The sequence below is a fragment of the Aspergillus japonicus genome (genome assembly GCF_003184785.1).
Source record: "Aspergillus japonicus CBS 114.51 unplaced genomic scaffold BO86scaffold_25, whole genome shotgun sequence".
NCBI classification, from domain to species: domain Eukaryota; kingdom Fungi; phylum Ascomycota; class Eurotiomycetes; order Eurotiales; family Aspergillaceae; genus Aspergillus; species Aspergillus japonicus.
In genome coordinates, this window is record NW_020291662.1 from 60,892 (window position 1) to 76,063 (window position 15,172).

At 52.6% G+C, this 15,172-nt stretch overlaps 4 protein-coding genes across 4 annotated transcripts; 3 read left to right on the top strand and 1 right to left on the bottom strand.

The window, feature by feature from the left end:
• Positions 1 to 2,035: 2,035 nt before the first annotated feature.
• BO86DRAFT_379400 (putative acetyl xylan esterase (Axe1)) lies at positions 2,036 to 2,969 on the top strand (the record flags this gene model as incomplete). The annotated part of the gene is made up of 3 exons (XM_025670676.1): positions 2,036 to 2,468; positions 2,627 to 2,712; positions 2,775 to 2,969. The coding sequence occupies 3 exons, from the start codon at positions 2,036 to 2,038 to the stop codon at positions 2,967 to 2,969; spliced, it is 714 nt and encodes a 237-aa protein (XP_025527471.1).
• Positions 2,970 to 3,860: 891 nt separating this feature from the next.
• BO86DRAFT_379401 (fungal specific transcription factor domain-containing protein) lies at positions 3,861 to 5,875 on the bottom strand (the record flags this gene model as incomplete). Its single annotated transcript, XM_025670677.1, has 7 exons — positions 3,861 to 4,037; positions 4,115 to 4,472; positions 4,536 to 5,005; positions 5,060 to 5,251; positions 5,305 to 5,319; positions 5,368 to 5,633; positions 5,689 to 5,875. 7 exons carry the CDS (start codon positions 5,873 to 5,875, stop codon positions 3,861 to 3,863), a joined length of 1,665 nt encoding a protein of 554 aa, XP_025527472.1.
• Positions 5,876 to 6,780: 905 nt separating this feature from the next.
• Positions 6,781 to 11,907, top strand: BO86DRAFT_362536 (ABC-transporter). The gene is made up of 4 exons (XM_025669922.1): positions 6,781 to 7,630; positions 7,687 to 9,840; positions 9,899 to 10,594; positions 10,656 to 11,907. Exons 1-4 carry the CDS (start codon positions 7,027 to 7,029, stop codon positions 11,516 to 11,518), a joined length of 4,317 nt encoding a protein of 1,438 aa, XP_025527473.1. The 5' UTR covers positions 6,781 to 7,026; the 3' UTR covers positions 11,519 to 11,907.
• Positions 11,908 to 12,268: 361 nt separating this feature from the next.
• On the top strand, positions 12,269 to 14,339 carry BO86DRAFT_339119 (NADH:flavin oxidoreductase/NADH oxidase family protein). The gene is made up of 4 exons (XM_025668999.1): positions 12,269 to 12,835; positions 12,950 to 13,620; positions 13,709 to 14,059; positions 14,127 to 14,339. The coding sequence occupies exons 1-4, from the start codon at positions 12,637 to 12,639 to the stop codon at positions 14,163 to 14,165; spliced, it is 1,260 nt and encodes a 419-aa protein (XP_025527474.1). The 5' UTR covers positions 12,269 to 12,636; the 3' UTR covers positions 14,166 to 14,339.
• Positions 14,340 to 15,172: the final 833 nt, after the last annotated feature.

The window sequence follows — 15,172 nt, forward strand, 5'->3', positions numbered from 1 at the left end:
GCAATAAGTACAAAGGAAGACCGGTCTTGTCAGTTCCAGGTGTGGTAGTTCTTTAGACCAATAAGATAATGAAAGTAGAAAGAGCTATCCCAGTTTTGTATACTTGCCCGATACCCTCATCATCCAGCCTGACAATATTGTAGCTCAGCGTTCACATCCTGTTCAAACATAGTACCATTCTTAGTGGATGACCGCTACGTCAGTGAGCCCGGGTGCTCGCATGGATCCCCGTCAACTTGCACTCAGAAGTCTCAATCAACAATGTAGCTGCCCTCGGACCCAAAGGAAATGAACATCCCAATTTTCACAGACTACATTGCAGGTCGGCATTTAGTGGTCACGAAAGAGACAGGAGGGGCGAATTCACCTACCTCAGCATAAATCACTTCGTCGAAGACGGGGCCGAGTGTTCGAGTTATTCATATCACTTGACAGATTGGCTCGGTCTAGGAGTGGTATTGCCCGAGGGTTCCATCCTCGCCGCCACCGGCCAACATTTCGCTAATGTCCATTGTTCCCTGTTTTCATAGTCAACTTGTCTTCTTGCTTTGCTCAAGGGTCGCCTCTTCATTGACTGACGGGGCTTCGCGCATTAGACTTGATCGGAGCCGAACAAGACGACATTGAACCCCGGGCAAGCGCCGACGTACGCCTTCAGGCGGACGGTGCCGTTGGAGACTCCTTTGTCTGCAGCTAGGGATAGACTCTTGTGAGATGCTAGGTAGGAAGAATTCTCATAATACTGTACTGGACCGCTGCCATTGCTAGACCGTTCAAGGACCTCAACTTGCCCAGATTGGTCTGGATGATTTGGCAGGCAAGCATCATATATTCAACTGCGCAGTGGGACATGTCGATTGGAAGAGTCCTGGCAATTTCGGGGAATATCAAATCTGCTTTGGCAACATCTCGAGCATGACTGCTGAGCTGGGGATACGCTAGCAGCGGAAGATATAAAGAACCTGGACTGATAATCGAGTTGCCGTGCAGTCTGCAGCGTGGCGATGGTTCATTTAGGTGTCGTAAACTCTTTTTTATTGCGCACAATTAAGCATGATTGAGCTGAGAAATGGAACAAGGTCTTGGATAACTGTCTTCACCGACTGCCGGGGCTGTGTCGTGCCCTGATGAGTTGGAGTCAATTGTCCGTGGTGACCGAGCGATACCTGAAGATATGACCGAAATAGTAGTGATCAGCGGATGCTAATACTAGATTTAAGCTTAGAACCTTGTCTCAAACCCTGTGTGCTTGATTGGTGTCGAGTATAGATGACGAACGCGTCATGAAGCGCTGATCGCACACGCGTTGTCTCTCAAGTAGGCCTTGAATCAGAGGTTATTTTCGGGACTCGGTACTCGGGGGTCGGAGAGTATCAAGAGTGGGGTCGGCCGAAGTTACCCCAAGTAGAGGGTAACATTCCACCCCTCAATGGGCGGCGGGGCGCTGCTCCAAATTCAAATTCTAGCCTATCTTGATACAGGAATACTCATGCAGCGTGCAGCGTGCAGCGTGGGAAGTCAAGTAAATGCTGGTCAATTGTAGTTCCCGAGCGTAGAAAGGGACGTGGAATACTCACACCACCGCAAAAATTAGGGCTACTCTGAATGTTGCAGTACTTCAGATATTACCCGCTCCGGTGGGAGGGAAAGCTTGTCCCTCAGGGCCAGCCTCTTGTGGACCCTTGCAGCTGCAGGTTCTCATAGACCCAGGCAGTGGAGACGTGCAAGCACTTTATTTTATTAGCGCCAGTCCTGCCGTGGGTGAGAAGATATCCGCACATAGTAGGACGCGTATGCCACTATATTTTGGAGGTGTCTTCGTAGATAGAGATTGGTGGTGACAGTGAATTGTGAGCTTGGAATCTCTACTTGAAACCACTACGAGCTAGAACGTTCAGACCCTTTTCATCTCCAGACCCCTGGCACGCCGCTGCGTTCCGTCTCCAGCCATCTATAAAAGATACACTGCGAGCCCTCCGAACTCCCTTCCAAGCCCAACACAAATAACTTCACCAGTACACTCTACTTCGACATCATGATTGCCAACACTCTGACCGTCCTCGCGCTCAACGCGCTGATCGGCCTCTCCCTGGCCGCCCTCACCAACAGCACCGAGTGCGCCGACGTCCACTTCATGCTGGCTCGCGGCACCACCGAGAGCTACCCCGGTACCACCTACACCATGGCGGAATTGGCGGCGGCAAACATGAGTACTCTTAGCTCTAACTACGAGAACATCATCTATCCCGCCGTCAGCGAGACCGGCTCGGACAGCTACTTCGTTGGGCGGGCAGCGGTCGGCAGCCAAGTCAACCGCTATGCCGCCGCGTGTCCTCGCTCGAAGATCGTCCTGATCTCCTACTCCCAGGGTGCCATGATTGTGGGAGACGCTCTTGCTGGCGGTGGTGGAGATTTGACCCTGGGCAACGCGACCGAGCCGCTGATCTCGAAGGAGGTCTCGAAGCATAGTAGGCTTATTCCCCCTTTCCGTCCATGTGTTCATGCAGAGCTGGGATGCACAATAGTCACAGTACATGCAGTATACTCTGGCATCTAGACCCTTCACTTCCAGATTCTCTTCTTTCAGTACCGTCTTACTAACCACGGGTGACCCTCTGCTATATAGTTGCTGCTAATGTCTACTACGGCAACCCGCGCCACGCCCCTTACCAGCCCTACAACATGGGTAACAACACCTGGAACGTGACCGGCGTAAGTATTCCCTTGCATTGCATAATGCCCCAAACGCTTCTTTGACTAGTCACTATTGCAAGAAATACCCCCGTTTCGAATACCAGGTCAACTACCTCCACGACCGTTACCGCCACGTCACCGCGGACTGGTGCAACAACGGCGATGGCGTCTGCTCCCCCTCCGAGGGCGCCGACAGTCTGTCGCTCCACATGGCGTACGCGAGTGACTATGACCCCATCGCCGCCGCTTGGATTGTTGAGAAGCTTGGTGCCTAAGCTTTTGTCGCTTAAGGAGAAGGGCAGAAGCAACGTCCCTTGGGCATGTGGTGGGTAACTGCTCGGTTCCTTTCGATTCTGTTTGGTGTGCGCAAATCTGTATCCATTGAAGAATTGGTTTGTGGATTTTGTTATTGTTGTGCTTCATACATCTGTTTAGCTTGTATATGGGTTCCTCTCTGGATCAACTAATCCATACTTCTTGTTCTTCTATTTCCGCAATTGAGGCCAAGAGGTAGCAACTGCGAAGAGGGGCTGAGGGATGGGTGCAATCACGAACCACAAGTCTGATTACCGTCGAAATCTGAAACAGAAAAAAAAAACGTTTTCTAGTGAGCATTGTATAAAGTATGAGAATGTCGTTAGACTTCACAAGACAGAGTGAACCTTTCTCATAATTATTTGTTTTGAGTATGAGAGGGACCCTTCCTTCGGGTTGTGTACAAAGTATAGATATACAATGAACGTAGCTTCTAGCCTAAGGACCTCTCCAATAAAGAAATCCGAGTCAACTATTTACATTCTCCTATTCTCCTGGAATAATGAATCGATATCGTGGGCTAAAGATCAGACAAATATCTATAGGGTCAAATTACTTTTGTGGGATTTATGGTTCGTGAGCGGACTTTTGACAGTATAATTTAGTGTACTCGTCTAGTTGGCACTAATCAAGGTCATACCGGGCTATATCAGTTCAGAATCAATAGGATAGGCATAAGAAAATGTGCTTGTTCCTGCTAAAGTCGATGTGTAAGACACCGGAAAAATGTATTATATAGTGGAATGGGAATCCATTGCTAGCAATTGCCGCGGTTCCACATGAGCGAAGTTATACAACTAACAGCTCTCCTAGAAAGCCAGAATCACCCTTGTGACGACGGGCAGGGCGGCCTAAGGTCCTGAAGATTGCGGACTCCACAGAGCAGCATTGAACATGAACGCCAGGTCCATGGTCGGGAACATTGAGGTGCCCAAGATCGGTTGCAATGGATCCTCGGGGTAGAAGAGATAGTCTGGGTTCGTCGCAGAGGTGTTAAAGTATTCGGTGAGGGAGGCTGCTTCGTCATTCTTAAATTGTAAATGTCTTGCGTTAGATCGTCATGCATAGACAATGAAGGAGGGATAGGATGGAACAGAAGACTCACAGCTGTGTGGCTGGAATCAGCAGCGCTTTGCGGGCCGCGGGGTGGCTGGGAAGCCGGCGGTGGTACGTTGTGCTCTGATCTGCGGCGAGCAAGAGGGTTGTTGGTGGTGTTGCCCGAGGTATCTGGCTGTTGTTGCGACCTGGCGCGTAGATTCTGCACGAATTCACGCGCAATGTGGGAGAACTCGGCGGGCGTCGACGGCGGCAAGGTGTCCTTATCGCTGATATCCCACCGGCTGAAGAACCCGGCTGCTATGTCTAGATAGGCGAGGTTGGTGTTGGTCTCTGCATGGAAAGGGTTGTGTATGACGAAGTCGAAGATGACGAAGACCGCGGAGATGGGGACAATGCCGAGCTCCCTAGTTAGGGCCGTCAGTTATCTGGCAAAAAGTATGGCGACAGGGTCAGGGGGGAAGCGATACCACACAGGCACATGCGCTTCATGATCAATATGCCGGCAGTCATAGATCACGGCTCGTGCTGTGTCCATAAGTCGGCGCTTGGTTTCCTGATCGGGTCCACCCGGTTGAGCGGCGGTGAGATGGATGCGAAGGCGACACAGGGTCATCAACAAGGCATGATAAATGGTGCGCAATTGAAGTACCATCTCATGCGCACATGGATTGCTGAAATTCGCAGACCGGAAGGTTTGACTGGGCCGGAACTCTGGGCTCATGGAGCAAGCCCATGATTCTAATTCGGCGGACATCGAATTGATGGCTGCAATTCGTTCTGCTTTCGGCGTCTGCACTGCACTCACGGAGAAGAGGCGCTCATACATTCTTGACATCAACCGGCCGAGGCGTGCGGTGGTTAAAAGCCAGTCCAGCTGGCCAATTACCGACTCTGCCACATCTGGCACAGGGCAGCCTATGTCGTACTCAGGGATCATCTAGACTATCGCTTAACAGTGTGTCCTTTTTGTTGCGACTTGAGATCATCTTACTGAAGCACGTCCTCGAAAGAAGCATGTCACTTGTTCTTGCCAATATATTACCCAAAACACCCTGTGGCAGAGCTTTTCGTCCTCTGTCAGTATGTAGGCTGCGTTGTAGCCTAGGACCTGCACCATCCTTGCAGCCTCTGAGATTAAAGTCTCTCCTATTTGCACACAAGAGAAACTTGATGCAAACAGCGCCTAGTGCCAACGTAAGCCGATAAAGGTCGATCACAAAGACACTAGTCACGTACCATAGCTGTCAAGGCCTGCGCGAAAGTCAGTGGAGGTTTAGTTCAAGTATGAATGAGACGCACCTGAACATTAAACAGGCCTTCGGAAGGACCAAGGAGACTGGGGAATAGTCCCAATGCTACCTGAAAATACTTCCACGCCTTCCCTTGCCCCGGCTTAAAGGAGCCACCTTCGGTGTATTGGCATCCTGATGCCAAAACTGTATGATATAACGCACTAAAGGGGGCACTCTCTGCCAGGAGCTCCGCCAGTCGAGGCCCAAAAGCTTGCTGCTCGAACTTGGTGCGATCGAGGAATGGTGCGAGTGGATGCAGGGCTTGGAAATATGCTATGACACCCACCATTAATATATCCCCACAGCCACAGCGAGGGTCTTGACTGACCGGCAATGTACCGAGCGGCATCCTCGGGGGCAGCATAGACGGGAGTCTCCGGGCTGCGGAACCTAATCCCAGCGTCATGCACATGCTGATGCATATGCTGCCCCATGCCCTCGAGAAGATCTCGAAGTCTCGTGTGACCGAGGATAGTGTTCAGTGAGCGGATGTGGCTCTCGGAGAAGAACGCCATGCCGGTACTAAGGACTAAGCAAAATCGTAAGCTGTTGTACGAGTCCCGATATCAAGTTGGTAGTTACCATGGTTCTCGTGAGTCTGTTCTGGTAAGCTATGTACAAATGCACTGATCGAGCGAGTCGAACCTTGAAAATAGAGCATGCAGCGCGGTTTCTCCCATCTGCGCGTCGGTCGACAAGGATATGGTCGACATACAACCGTGAGCCATCCGTAGGTGTGGCGGTAGAAAGCGGAGTGGGGATGCCATCAGATGCAGAAAGGCTTGCTATCATCGAATACACATCACCACTCTGAAGTCCGTGAATTTAGTTGCTTGTCTCCTACCTGGACTTGGCCCTACATGCGACTCCTTGCGTTTTAATTGCCTCCGTGTCAGACTAAAGTTACAGTGAATGTTCCGTTTCTGCAAGAGGCTCAGCGTTCACCATAAAGGTAGGCATCCTGTTACTGACGCCTTTCAAGAGCGTAGCGTACCTGACACGGGGTACAACAAGGGCTTGTCGGTGGTCCTAATGTTCATAACCACGTCAGATCATCAGACCACTGGGGAGGCAGGCAGGCACTCGGGGGCAGTTGTAATTGACGAAGAACAGAGAAGTTATTTACGTAAGCAGCGAATCTTCCTCGCCTTGCAGTTGTCGCAAGACTTGGCAACTCGAGGTTGAAGTCGGTCCGGCATGGTTTGGGGTTTCAATTGTGTACAGTTTGCTGATTGGGATGGAAGGAGGTTGAAAACCGACGGCGGTCGGCGGTGACGAGAGATAAGAATGACAAAGCACGGGATTTCTGCCAGCTCCGTAGTCATGTGACCTCGGGTCTCGGAAGTCGAGTCCCTCTTTGTTTATCGCCTCTCTCGGCTCTCGATCCAACTCCGACGCTTCTTCATCCCATCCACTTCAACTTCACCCCATGCAAACTAAATAGCACTCCCTAGTGGAGGATGGTTACCACCAAGTGGGGCTTGCCATCACCAGTCTTCTCCTGGTGGTATGGTCTCAGGTAGACAATTTCCTAAATGCTTATCATTACTCTCGCCCTTACCACTGAGTTATAAACCATGGCATCTCACGCTTTATCAACTTTTCGACCTATGTCGAGTCCCGTGCCCTTCGGTCAATCGTGACACTATCGATAAATCCATTCACCATGGAAAAGCAGACGGAGAATGCGAGCAGTTCCGATGATGAATCAACAAACCATGATACTTCATGGCCCGAAAACGGCCGCGAGGAATTGAGAAGGATCGCCACTCGACAATCCGCCAAATCAGCAGCCGAAGCCAAAGGCTCAGATGAAGCTCAACCGACAGCTCTCGACCCCCGAAGCCCAGACTTTGACTATCTGGCATGGACAAAGCACCAGGTCCAACAGTTTGAGAAAGACAGAACCGCAAGACGAACAGGGGTGGCTTTCAGGGGTGTCACTGTGCAGGGCCATGGCGCGGAAATCCAAATCCAGCATACTGTCGCGTCGAATCTCCTAGCTCCGGTACAGGGAGGTCTATCACGGCGTGGCAAACACAAGAAAACAATCCTGCACGAATTTCACGGGTATCTCGAGCACGGTGAGATGCTGCTGGTGCTTGGTAGGCCAGGAGCTGGATGTTCTACTTTCCTAAAAGCACTGGCTGCCGAGACTGAGGGGCTCGACTTGTCCGCAGATGCAATCTTCAACTACGACGGGATCCTGCAGCCGGAGATGAAGAAGTACTACAAGGGAGAGATTCTCTATAATCAAGAAGTCGAGAAACGTGAGCCGCCACGTCCCCTCTGCCTCGACCTGACATGTGAATGCTGACCATACCAGACTTTCCTCATCTCACAGTTAGTCAAACACTCGACTTCGCTGCAGCAGCACGCGCCCCCAAGATTCGCCCCGATGGAATGTCTCGAAACGAGTATGTCACACATATGCGGGAGGTCGTAATGGCGATATTCGGGCTGTTACACACGGTCAACACAAAGGTCGGGAATGATTTCGTTCGTGGCGTCAGTGGAGGGGAGCGCAAGCGCGTGTCCATTGCAGAGATGGCACTGGCAGGCTCGCCACTTTGCTGCTGGGATAATGCCACCCGTGGTCTGGACTCAGCGTCTTCTTTGGACTTTGTCAAGGCACTACAGATTGGTTCCAAGGTCTTTGGGACAACGCACATAGCCACGCTCTACCAACCATCACAGGCAATTTACCATCTGTTCGACAAGGTGGCAGTCTTGTACGAGGGACGCGAGATTTTCTTCGGCCTTGCCTCGCAGGCAAAACAGTATTTCCAGAGCATGGGATGGCATTGCCCTGCCAGGCAGACGACTGCGGACTTCTTGACTAGTGTGACGAACCCTACCGAGCGGCAAGCCTCGACAGGCTTTGAGAATAAGGTTCCCAGGACACCGGAAGAATTCGAAGCCTACTGGCGAAACAGCCAGGAATACAAACAGTTGATGCAAGGAATCTCGGAGTACGAAGCAAGATACACCGGCAGTTCCGAATCCACCCAAGCATTCAAAGAGAGTCATGCCATGCGTCAAGCTCGGCACGCTCGTCCAAAGTCTCCTTACCTGATCACTGTCCCCATGCAGATTAAGATATGCATGGTGCGGTTCTACCAGCGTGTTTGGAATGATCTACCGTCCACCTTGACCTTGATGATTGGTCAGATTGTCTTCTCGTTGATTATCGGGTCCCTCTACTATGGATTACCCTTCGGAACGCAAGACTTCAGCTCGAAAATGTCCGCGTTGTTCTTCGCGATTCTTCTCAATTCGCTGCTCACAGTGTCCGAAATCCAGAATCTCTATGCGCAACGTCCAATTGTGGAGAAACATGCTTCGTACGCCTTCTATCACCCATTCTCGGAGGCCCTGGCCGGTGTGTGTGCAGATCTCCCAATCAAACTCGCAAACAGTCTGGCGTTCAACATTATTTTTTATTTCATGTGTGGGCTACGCTACGATGCTGGTCCATTCTTTGTCTTCTTTCTCTTTGTGACCATGGCTCTCTTGTGCATGAGTCAGGTCTTCCGTACCCTGGCGGCTGTCTCGAAGGCGATCCCTCAGGCACTTGCTGCGGCAGGAGTCATTCTACTTGCGACAGTGATCTATACCGGCTACCTTCTCCCACAGCCCAGCATGCACCCTTGGTTCAAATGGATCTCTTACATCAACCCGCTCCGTTATGCATTCGAAGCTTTGGCTGTGAATGAGTTTCATGGTCGGAACTTTCCTTGTTCCGCTGTGATTCCCGCATACCCGGGGTTTACCAGCGGATCTGGCCCCTACTTCATCTGTGGCGAGAAGGGCGCGATTGCTGGGGAATTGTTCGTCAGCGGAGATCGGTATCTCTCTGTGAGCTACGGCTATGAGTATCAACATCTGTGGAGAAACTTTGGCATTCTCTGTGCTTTCACCTTTGCCTTTCTCGCTGTCTACCTGCTGGCGACCGAAATCAACTCCCGCTCGTTCTCGGGGGCTCAGAGCCTGCTTTTCCGTCACGGCCATGTTCCCCTTGCATTTCAAAGGTACAATCAAGAGGCCGAGGCCACGGTTCTTAGCACACCTCATGAGAAAGAGGAAACAGAGCCTCCATTACCGCCGCACCGCGATACCTTCACCTGGCGTAACGTCTGCTACGATATTGAGATCAAAAAGGAAGAGCGTCGTTTGCTTGATAATGTCAGCGGGTGGGTCAAGCCCGGCACACTGACTGCGTTGATGGGCGTGTCTGGTGCGGGAAAAACTACTCTGCTCAATGTTCTAGCTGGGCGTGTTTCGATGGGCGTCGTGACAGGAGATATACTCGTTAATGGGTCGCCTCTCGGGGCGAGCGTTCAACGCAGCACTGGATACGTGCAACAACAGGATCTCCACCTGCACACCGCCACAGTGCGCGAGTCGTTACAGTTCTCCGCTCTTCTCCGACAGCCCAAGTCCGTTCCCGTGGCAGAAAAGTATGAGTTCGTGGAAACAGGTAAGCTCGCGTCGTCAAGGTTGGAAACCCGTTTTGCAGTCTGCTGACACAATCCCAGTTATCCGCATGCTTAACATGGAGGAGTTCGCCGAAGCGGTTGTAGGCATTCCGGGCGAGGGACTGAATGTTGAGCAACGCAAGCTTCTTACCATTGGCGTCGAGCTTGCTGCAAAGCCTGCCTTGCTCCTGTTTCTAGACGAGCCAACCTCCGGGTTGGACAGTCAGTCCTCGTGGACCATTATCGCCTTGCTCCGTAAGCTGGCCTCCAACGGGCAAGCTATCCTGTGCACGATCCACCAACCCTCGGCGATGCTGTTTCAGCAATTTGACCGCCTCCTGTTCCTAGCTAAGGGTGGTCGCACTGTCTACTTTGGCGACATTGGGCCAGAGTCCCGGACGATGCTGGACTATTTCGAGCGCCAGGGAGCGAGGAAGTGTGATAGCGCAGAGAACCCGGCCGAGTATATCCTCGAACTCGCGGGGGCTGGGGTCAACAGTAAGGCCTCTCAGGATTGGCCTGCGTTGTGGAAGCAAAGTCCCGAAGCGGCGGAGGTGATGCGTGTTCTCGAGCAAGACCTGTCACGCCCTCAGAGCGGCCGAACCGAACCCGATCCAGCAACTGAGTCCGAGGAGACCGCTTTTGCAATGCCGTTCAAGGACCAATTCGCTGCTGTACTTCGTCGCATCTTTCAACAGTACTGGCGGTCGCCCGAGTATATCTACAGCAAGCTGGCCTTGGGAGTGCTTTCAGCTCGTAAGTTTGATCTACTGTTGCCCTCCACAAAACACAAGTTCTAACTCAACCATCCACACAGTCTTCGTCGGTTTCTCCTTCTATCTACCTGGCACCTCGGAACAGGGGCTGCAATCGTCAATCTTCTCCGTCTTTATGATGACCGCGATCTTCACCGCGTTAGTCCAGCAGATCATGCCTCAGTTCATCGTACAGCGCGACCTCTACGAAGTCCGCGAACAGCCGTCCAAGACCTACCACTGGGCCGCATTCCTCGGCGCTAACTTACTAGCCGAGATCCCATGCCAGGTATTGGTGGCCATAATCGTGTACGCCAGCTTTATCTATCCCGTGTATGGGATTGTGGACTCGCAGCGCCAGGGGGTGCTGCTGCTCCTAATAGTGCAGTTCTTCGTGTATGGGTCGACGTTTGCGCACGCAGTGGTGGCCGTGCTCCCGGACGCCGAGACCGCGGGCCTAATCGCCACAATGCTCTTCAACATGACGTTGGTGTTCAACGGAGTGCTCGTCCCACCCGTCGCCCTGCCGGGCTTCTGGACGTTTATGTACCGCGTCTCCCCGATGACCTACCTAGTCAATGCGATTATCGCCACCGGCGTGAGCGGCCGTCCCGTGCACTGCGCCGACAAAGAACTGAGTGTCTTCGACGTCCCGCCAACATATGGTACTTGTGGGGAATACATGCAAGCGTACCTCCAGGCGGCAGGAGAAGCCGCGGGCACTCTTCTCAACCCGAACAGCACTGCCCAATGCCAGTACTGTCCGCTGCAGGCTGCGGACCAGTACCTCGAGGGCCGCGAGATCTACTACAGCGAGCGGTGGCGCAACTTCGGCCTGCTGTGGGCGTACATCGCGTTCAACGTGCTTTTCGCGCTCGCGGTGTACTACTTCTTCCGGGTACGCTCCTGGAAGAGAAAGGCCTGAGTTTTGTTCAGTGTGCCACTGATGACGCAGAATCCAGTCCGCAGGGACCTGACCTATACACTCCGCCATAAAGCATTACGAGGGAAACCCTCATCCTCATTCATCTTCTTATTTCCCCGCTCTTCCATTTCATTTTAATCTCCTTGATCCTTTATCCTTTTCTAATTCTGTCACTCAACCACCTTTCCCGTGTGTCTGTGGTATGTTTGCCATTATCAATCCAGTTTACTGTGCAGTGTGGATCCTTGGAAATATACCACACTGTGCAGAGTTGAAATTTCTTGTCCCTTCTGCTCAAGACATTTTACAAGCGCATGTTATATGAACTCGTAGAATGAAAGTGCCTCTGCTCATATACCTCTTGAACCGTGTCATGAATTCAGGCCCCGATCGTGGTACTCATGTTGAGTAATAGATAAAGTAAACAAATGCCAGTCATTCTTCGTGTCTGTCTCTATTTTTCATGAACTACGACTTTATCCATCGACTGCGCCATCCAAAAATAGTGCCAGAGGCCATAATAAAGCCAGGAATATGATCCACAAACATCTCAAAAATCCCCCTGTACACAGGTAAGGCAATAGGCCCTACTGGCATACATCATCGGCGGAAAGCGTACCCGCATCACGTGCCGACCACCGCGTGGTCCAAGCCCGCAGACCGGAAAAAGCCCTAGGCAGTGGGTCACTGCTGCGATCCAGGTCTGGATACTCTACATACGAGCTCCTTTCCTGGCTACGGCAGTCTGGGCTTCGACCTTGTGGGAAACACTTGAGAATTATTACGAAAAGTCGCAGCAAAAGGGGGAAAGGTGGCGTGGTCGGTCCCAGTTCCGACACCCGAGCGTATCTTTTCTCCGGCACGGCAGCAGCCGCTGCGAACCCCGAGACCCGAGACTCGTGAGCACCAGCCGCGCGGGAAGACAGGACTAACTTCAACTGAAGATACTGGAACTTACCAAGCAGCTGAGATTGCGAAGGTATTTCCGTGCTCTTAGGAGAAGAGGAAAGGGGGACGATGCCCGGCAGTGGCGAGGATTCCGTTTAGAGTGTTTACAGTTGGATGGTATAAATAATACCTTACTCCGACACTCTCACGTACCACACTACCACCACCGCATGACTCAATCTACACTGAATAGGATGAATTCTCCCCTTGCACAGCCATTGACCCTGCCATGCGGGCTGCAACTGCCCAATCGACTTGTGAAAGCCGCGATGGCGGAATGCATTGCGGATGGGGAGGGGCTTCCGACGGGGGTACACCATAGAGCATATGAGAAATGGGGAGGGGGAGGGTGGGGATTGATCATGACGGGTTAGTATCTCGAAGTAGAATCGTTACTTGAATTGCTGTTGCTGCTATTGCTGCTGCTGCTGTTGCTGTCATCACGAACGCATCCAACTAACATCACCCTCCCACATGCAACAGGCAACGTGCAAGTCGACCACCGATACCTCGGCAACGCGCGCGACGTGACCACCAACCCGACCATTGACACTGACAAGCAGCTGGCCCGCTGGCGCGCCTGGGCCAGCGCCTGCACCACGCCGCGCCACACCCCAGCGATCGTGCAGCTCAACCACCCGGGCCGCCAATCCCCCATGGGCGCCGGCAGCCGCGGCCTCTGCGCGCGGAACCTCGCCCCCAGCGCCGTACCGCTGGACTTCGGCCCCGGCCTGATGGCCCAGACGGTCAGCCGAGTGGTCTTCGGGGTCCCGCGCGCCATGACGCAGGCCGACATCCAGACGGTGGTGCAGCAGTTCGTGAACGCGGCGCGGTTGGCGGCGGAGGCGGGGTTCCAGGGGGTGGAGATCCACGCGGCGCACGGCTACCTCCTCGCGCAGTTCCTGTCGGCGGACACGAATCGCCGCACCGACGCTTACGGGGGTTCCGCTGCGCGGCGGGCCCAGCTGGTCGTTGAGATCATCCGCGCCGTGCGCGCGGCGACTCCGCCGCGGTTCTGCGTTGGGATTAAACTCAACTCGGTGGATCATCAGTCTGCTGAGGCGCTGAAGGAGTGCGTTGAGCAGCTTCGGTTGATTGTTGCGGCCGGGGTCGACTTTGTGGAGGTCAGTGGGGGGTCGTATGAGAAGCCTACCGTGAGTGATCCATGCCCTCTTTTCAGAATATGCGAGATAGAAAAGGGGCAGGAGGTGCATTGCAGCACAGTGTTTAACCTGTTGATAGATGATGACCAGTGAAACCATTCAAGGACACCGACCCTCGGCTCGAACGCAAGCGCGAGAGGCCTTCTTCTTGGACTTCGCCAAGGCGATCCGGCGCTCATTCCCGGAAGTGCCTCTGATGGTGACCGGGGGCTTCCGTACCCGCCAGGGAATGATCGACCCCTTGCAGAACGGGGACTGTGACATGATCGGGCTGGGTCGACCCGCGGTGCTGCATCCGACCCTGCCCGCTGAGGTCATCTTCAACGAGCGAGTGTCTGCCGACGAGGCACGGTTGGTCACGGAAAGAGCGCCGATCTCGTGGGCGAACCGGTGGACTAAATTGCCGGTCATCGGGGCCGGGGATGAGAGCGTGAGTATCTTCGCCTCCTTCAATCTAGACGTGGGTTTGCGGACTTAGCTGACGCTGGTTGATGTAGCGGCATTACAGTAGTCGAATTGCAGAGTTGGGGGCTTAGGCTGATCGGATGATGTGAGTATTTTGACAGTTCAGTGTGACAAAGTTTCGGAAAAGAAGACTGAGAGTGGGGATGAATTTACCTGGCTTAGAGCCATAGGGCGATAAATATAGCACTATCCTGTACTTCTATAATAATTAGATGCGGGAAGGCCGGTCAACAGCCTCGAGGGTGATCATTATCTTATACGTGTGAGGCAACACGTGTCATGGAAGAATCAGAAAGGAATATGAATCACCGAGATGTGAATTGCCATGCTTTCCGGACAAAGTCTGGGTTTGATCAAGCTGCAGTACCAAATGACTTCTTATTTTGATGCATGTGGGCAGGCGTCTGTCAGGTGACCGTTCCTAGTGCCACAGGCATCCATGTAGTCCAATTGTTCATAGCGCGAAAGGAAGGCCTGCAGCTCCTCCCTTGCATCACCATGAATTGAATTCATTATGACCACGAAATTATGTTATCTATCTTTTATCACTCTGCAATGTTTGTAGTCTTGGCGTAATTGGGTCAAGTCTTGCCGTTGCCAGCTTGAAAGTTGTCGCCGTTCCGGAGTAAACCGGGCCACGTGATCTGAGGCGATTCACGCAGAGGACTTATGTAGTAACTGGTTCAGCATAAAAACACCAGATCAATCAAGACATCGCTCTCTATTGCCCTACGCAGGGTATCATGATTCTATCAACGGAACCAATTAGGACAAGCGCTGTGAGAGGTAGGATGGAGACCAGATGCGTTGTTTGGGCTCTACATATAAAGTACGCATCGCGGCAAGAATCATGCCCTAACCAAGCTCCCACCTGGTATCTCGACTTGATAGTCTTCAAAAATATAGACTGAAACATCGTGCATCCCGATGATTTCTATTACTACCACCTTGTCACTGGGTAGCAAGATTGATTTCTCCTTACTGCCAGGCAGTCTGGGCTGACAGAGTCGTTGATGACGTAGCCAGCGGTGCGGGGTCGGGGTCAACCCTGCAGCAAACCCAGCATGAGAGGCATTTC

Coding starts and splice junctions, on each gene's coding strand:
- BO86DRAFT_362536 (XM_025669922.1), top strand. CDS start 7,027: ATGGAAAAGCAGACGGAGAATGCGAGCAGTTCCGATGATGAATCAACA. Junction 7,631..7,686: donor TAATCAAGAAGTCGAGAAAC/GTGAGCCGCCAC, acceptor TGACCATACCAG/ACTTTCCTCATCTCACAGTT. Junction 9,841..9,898: donor GTATGAGTTCGTGGAAACAG/GTAAGCTCGCGT, acceptor ACACAATCCCAG/TTATCCGCATGCTTAACATG.
- BO86DRAFT_339119 (XM_025668999.1), top strand. CDS start 12,637: ATGACTCAATCTACACTGAATAGGATGAATTCTCCCCTTGCACAGCCA. Junction 12,836..12,949: donor GTGGGGATTGATCATGACGG/GTTAGTATCTCG, acceptor CACATGCAACAG/GCAACGTGCAAGTCGACCAC. Junction 14,060..14,126: donor TCGGGGCCGGGGATGAGAGC/GTGAGTATCTTC, acceptor TGGTTGATGTAG/CGGCATTACAGTAGTCGAAT.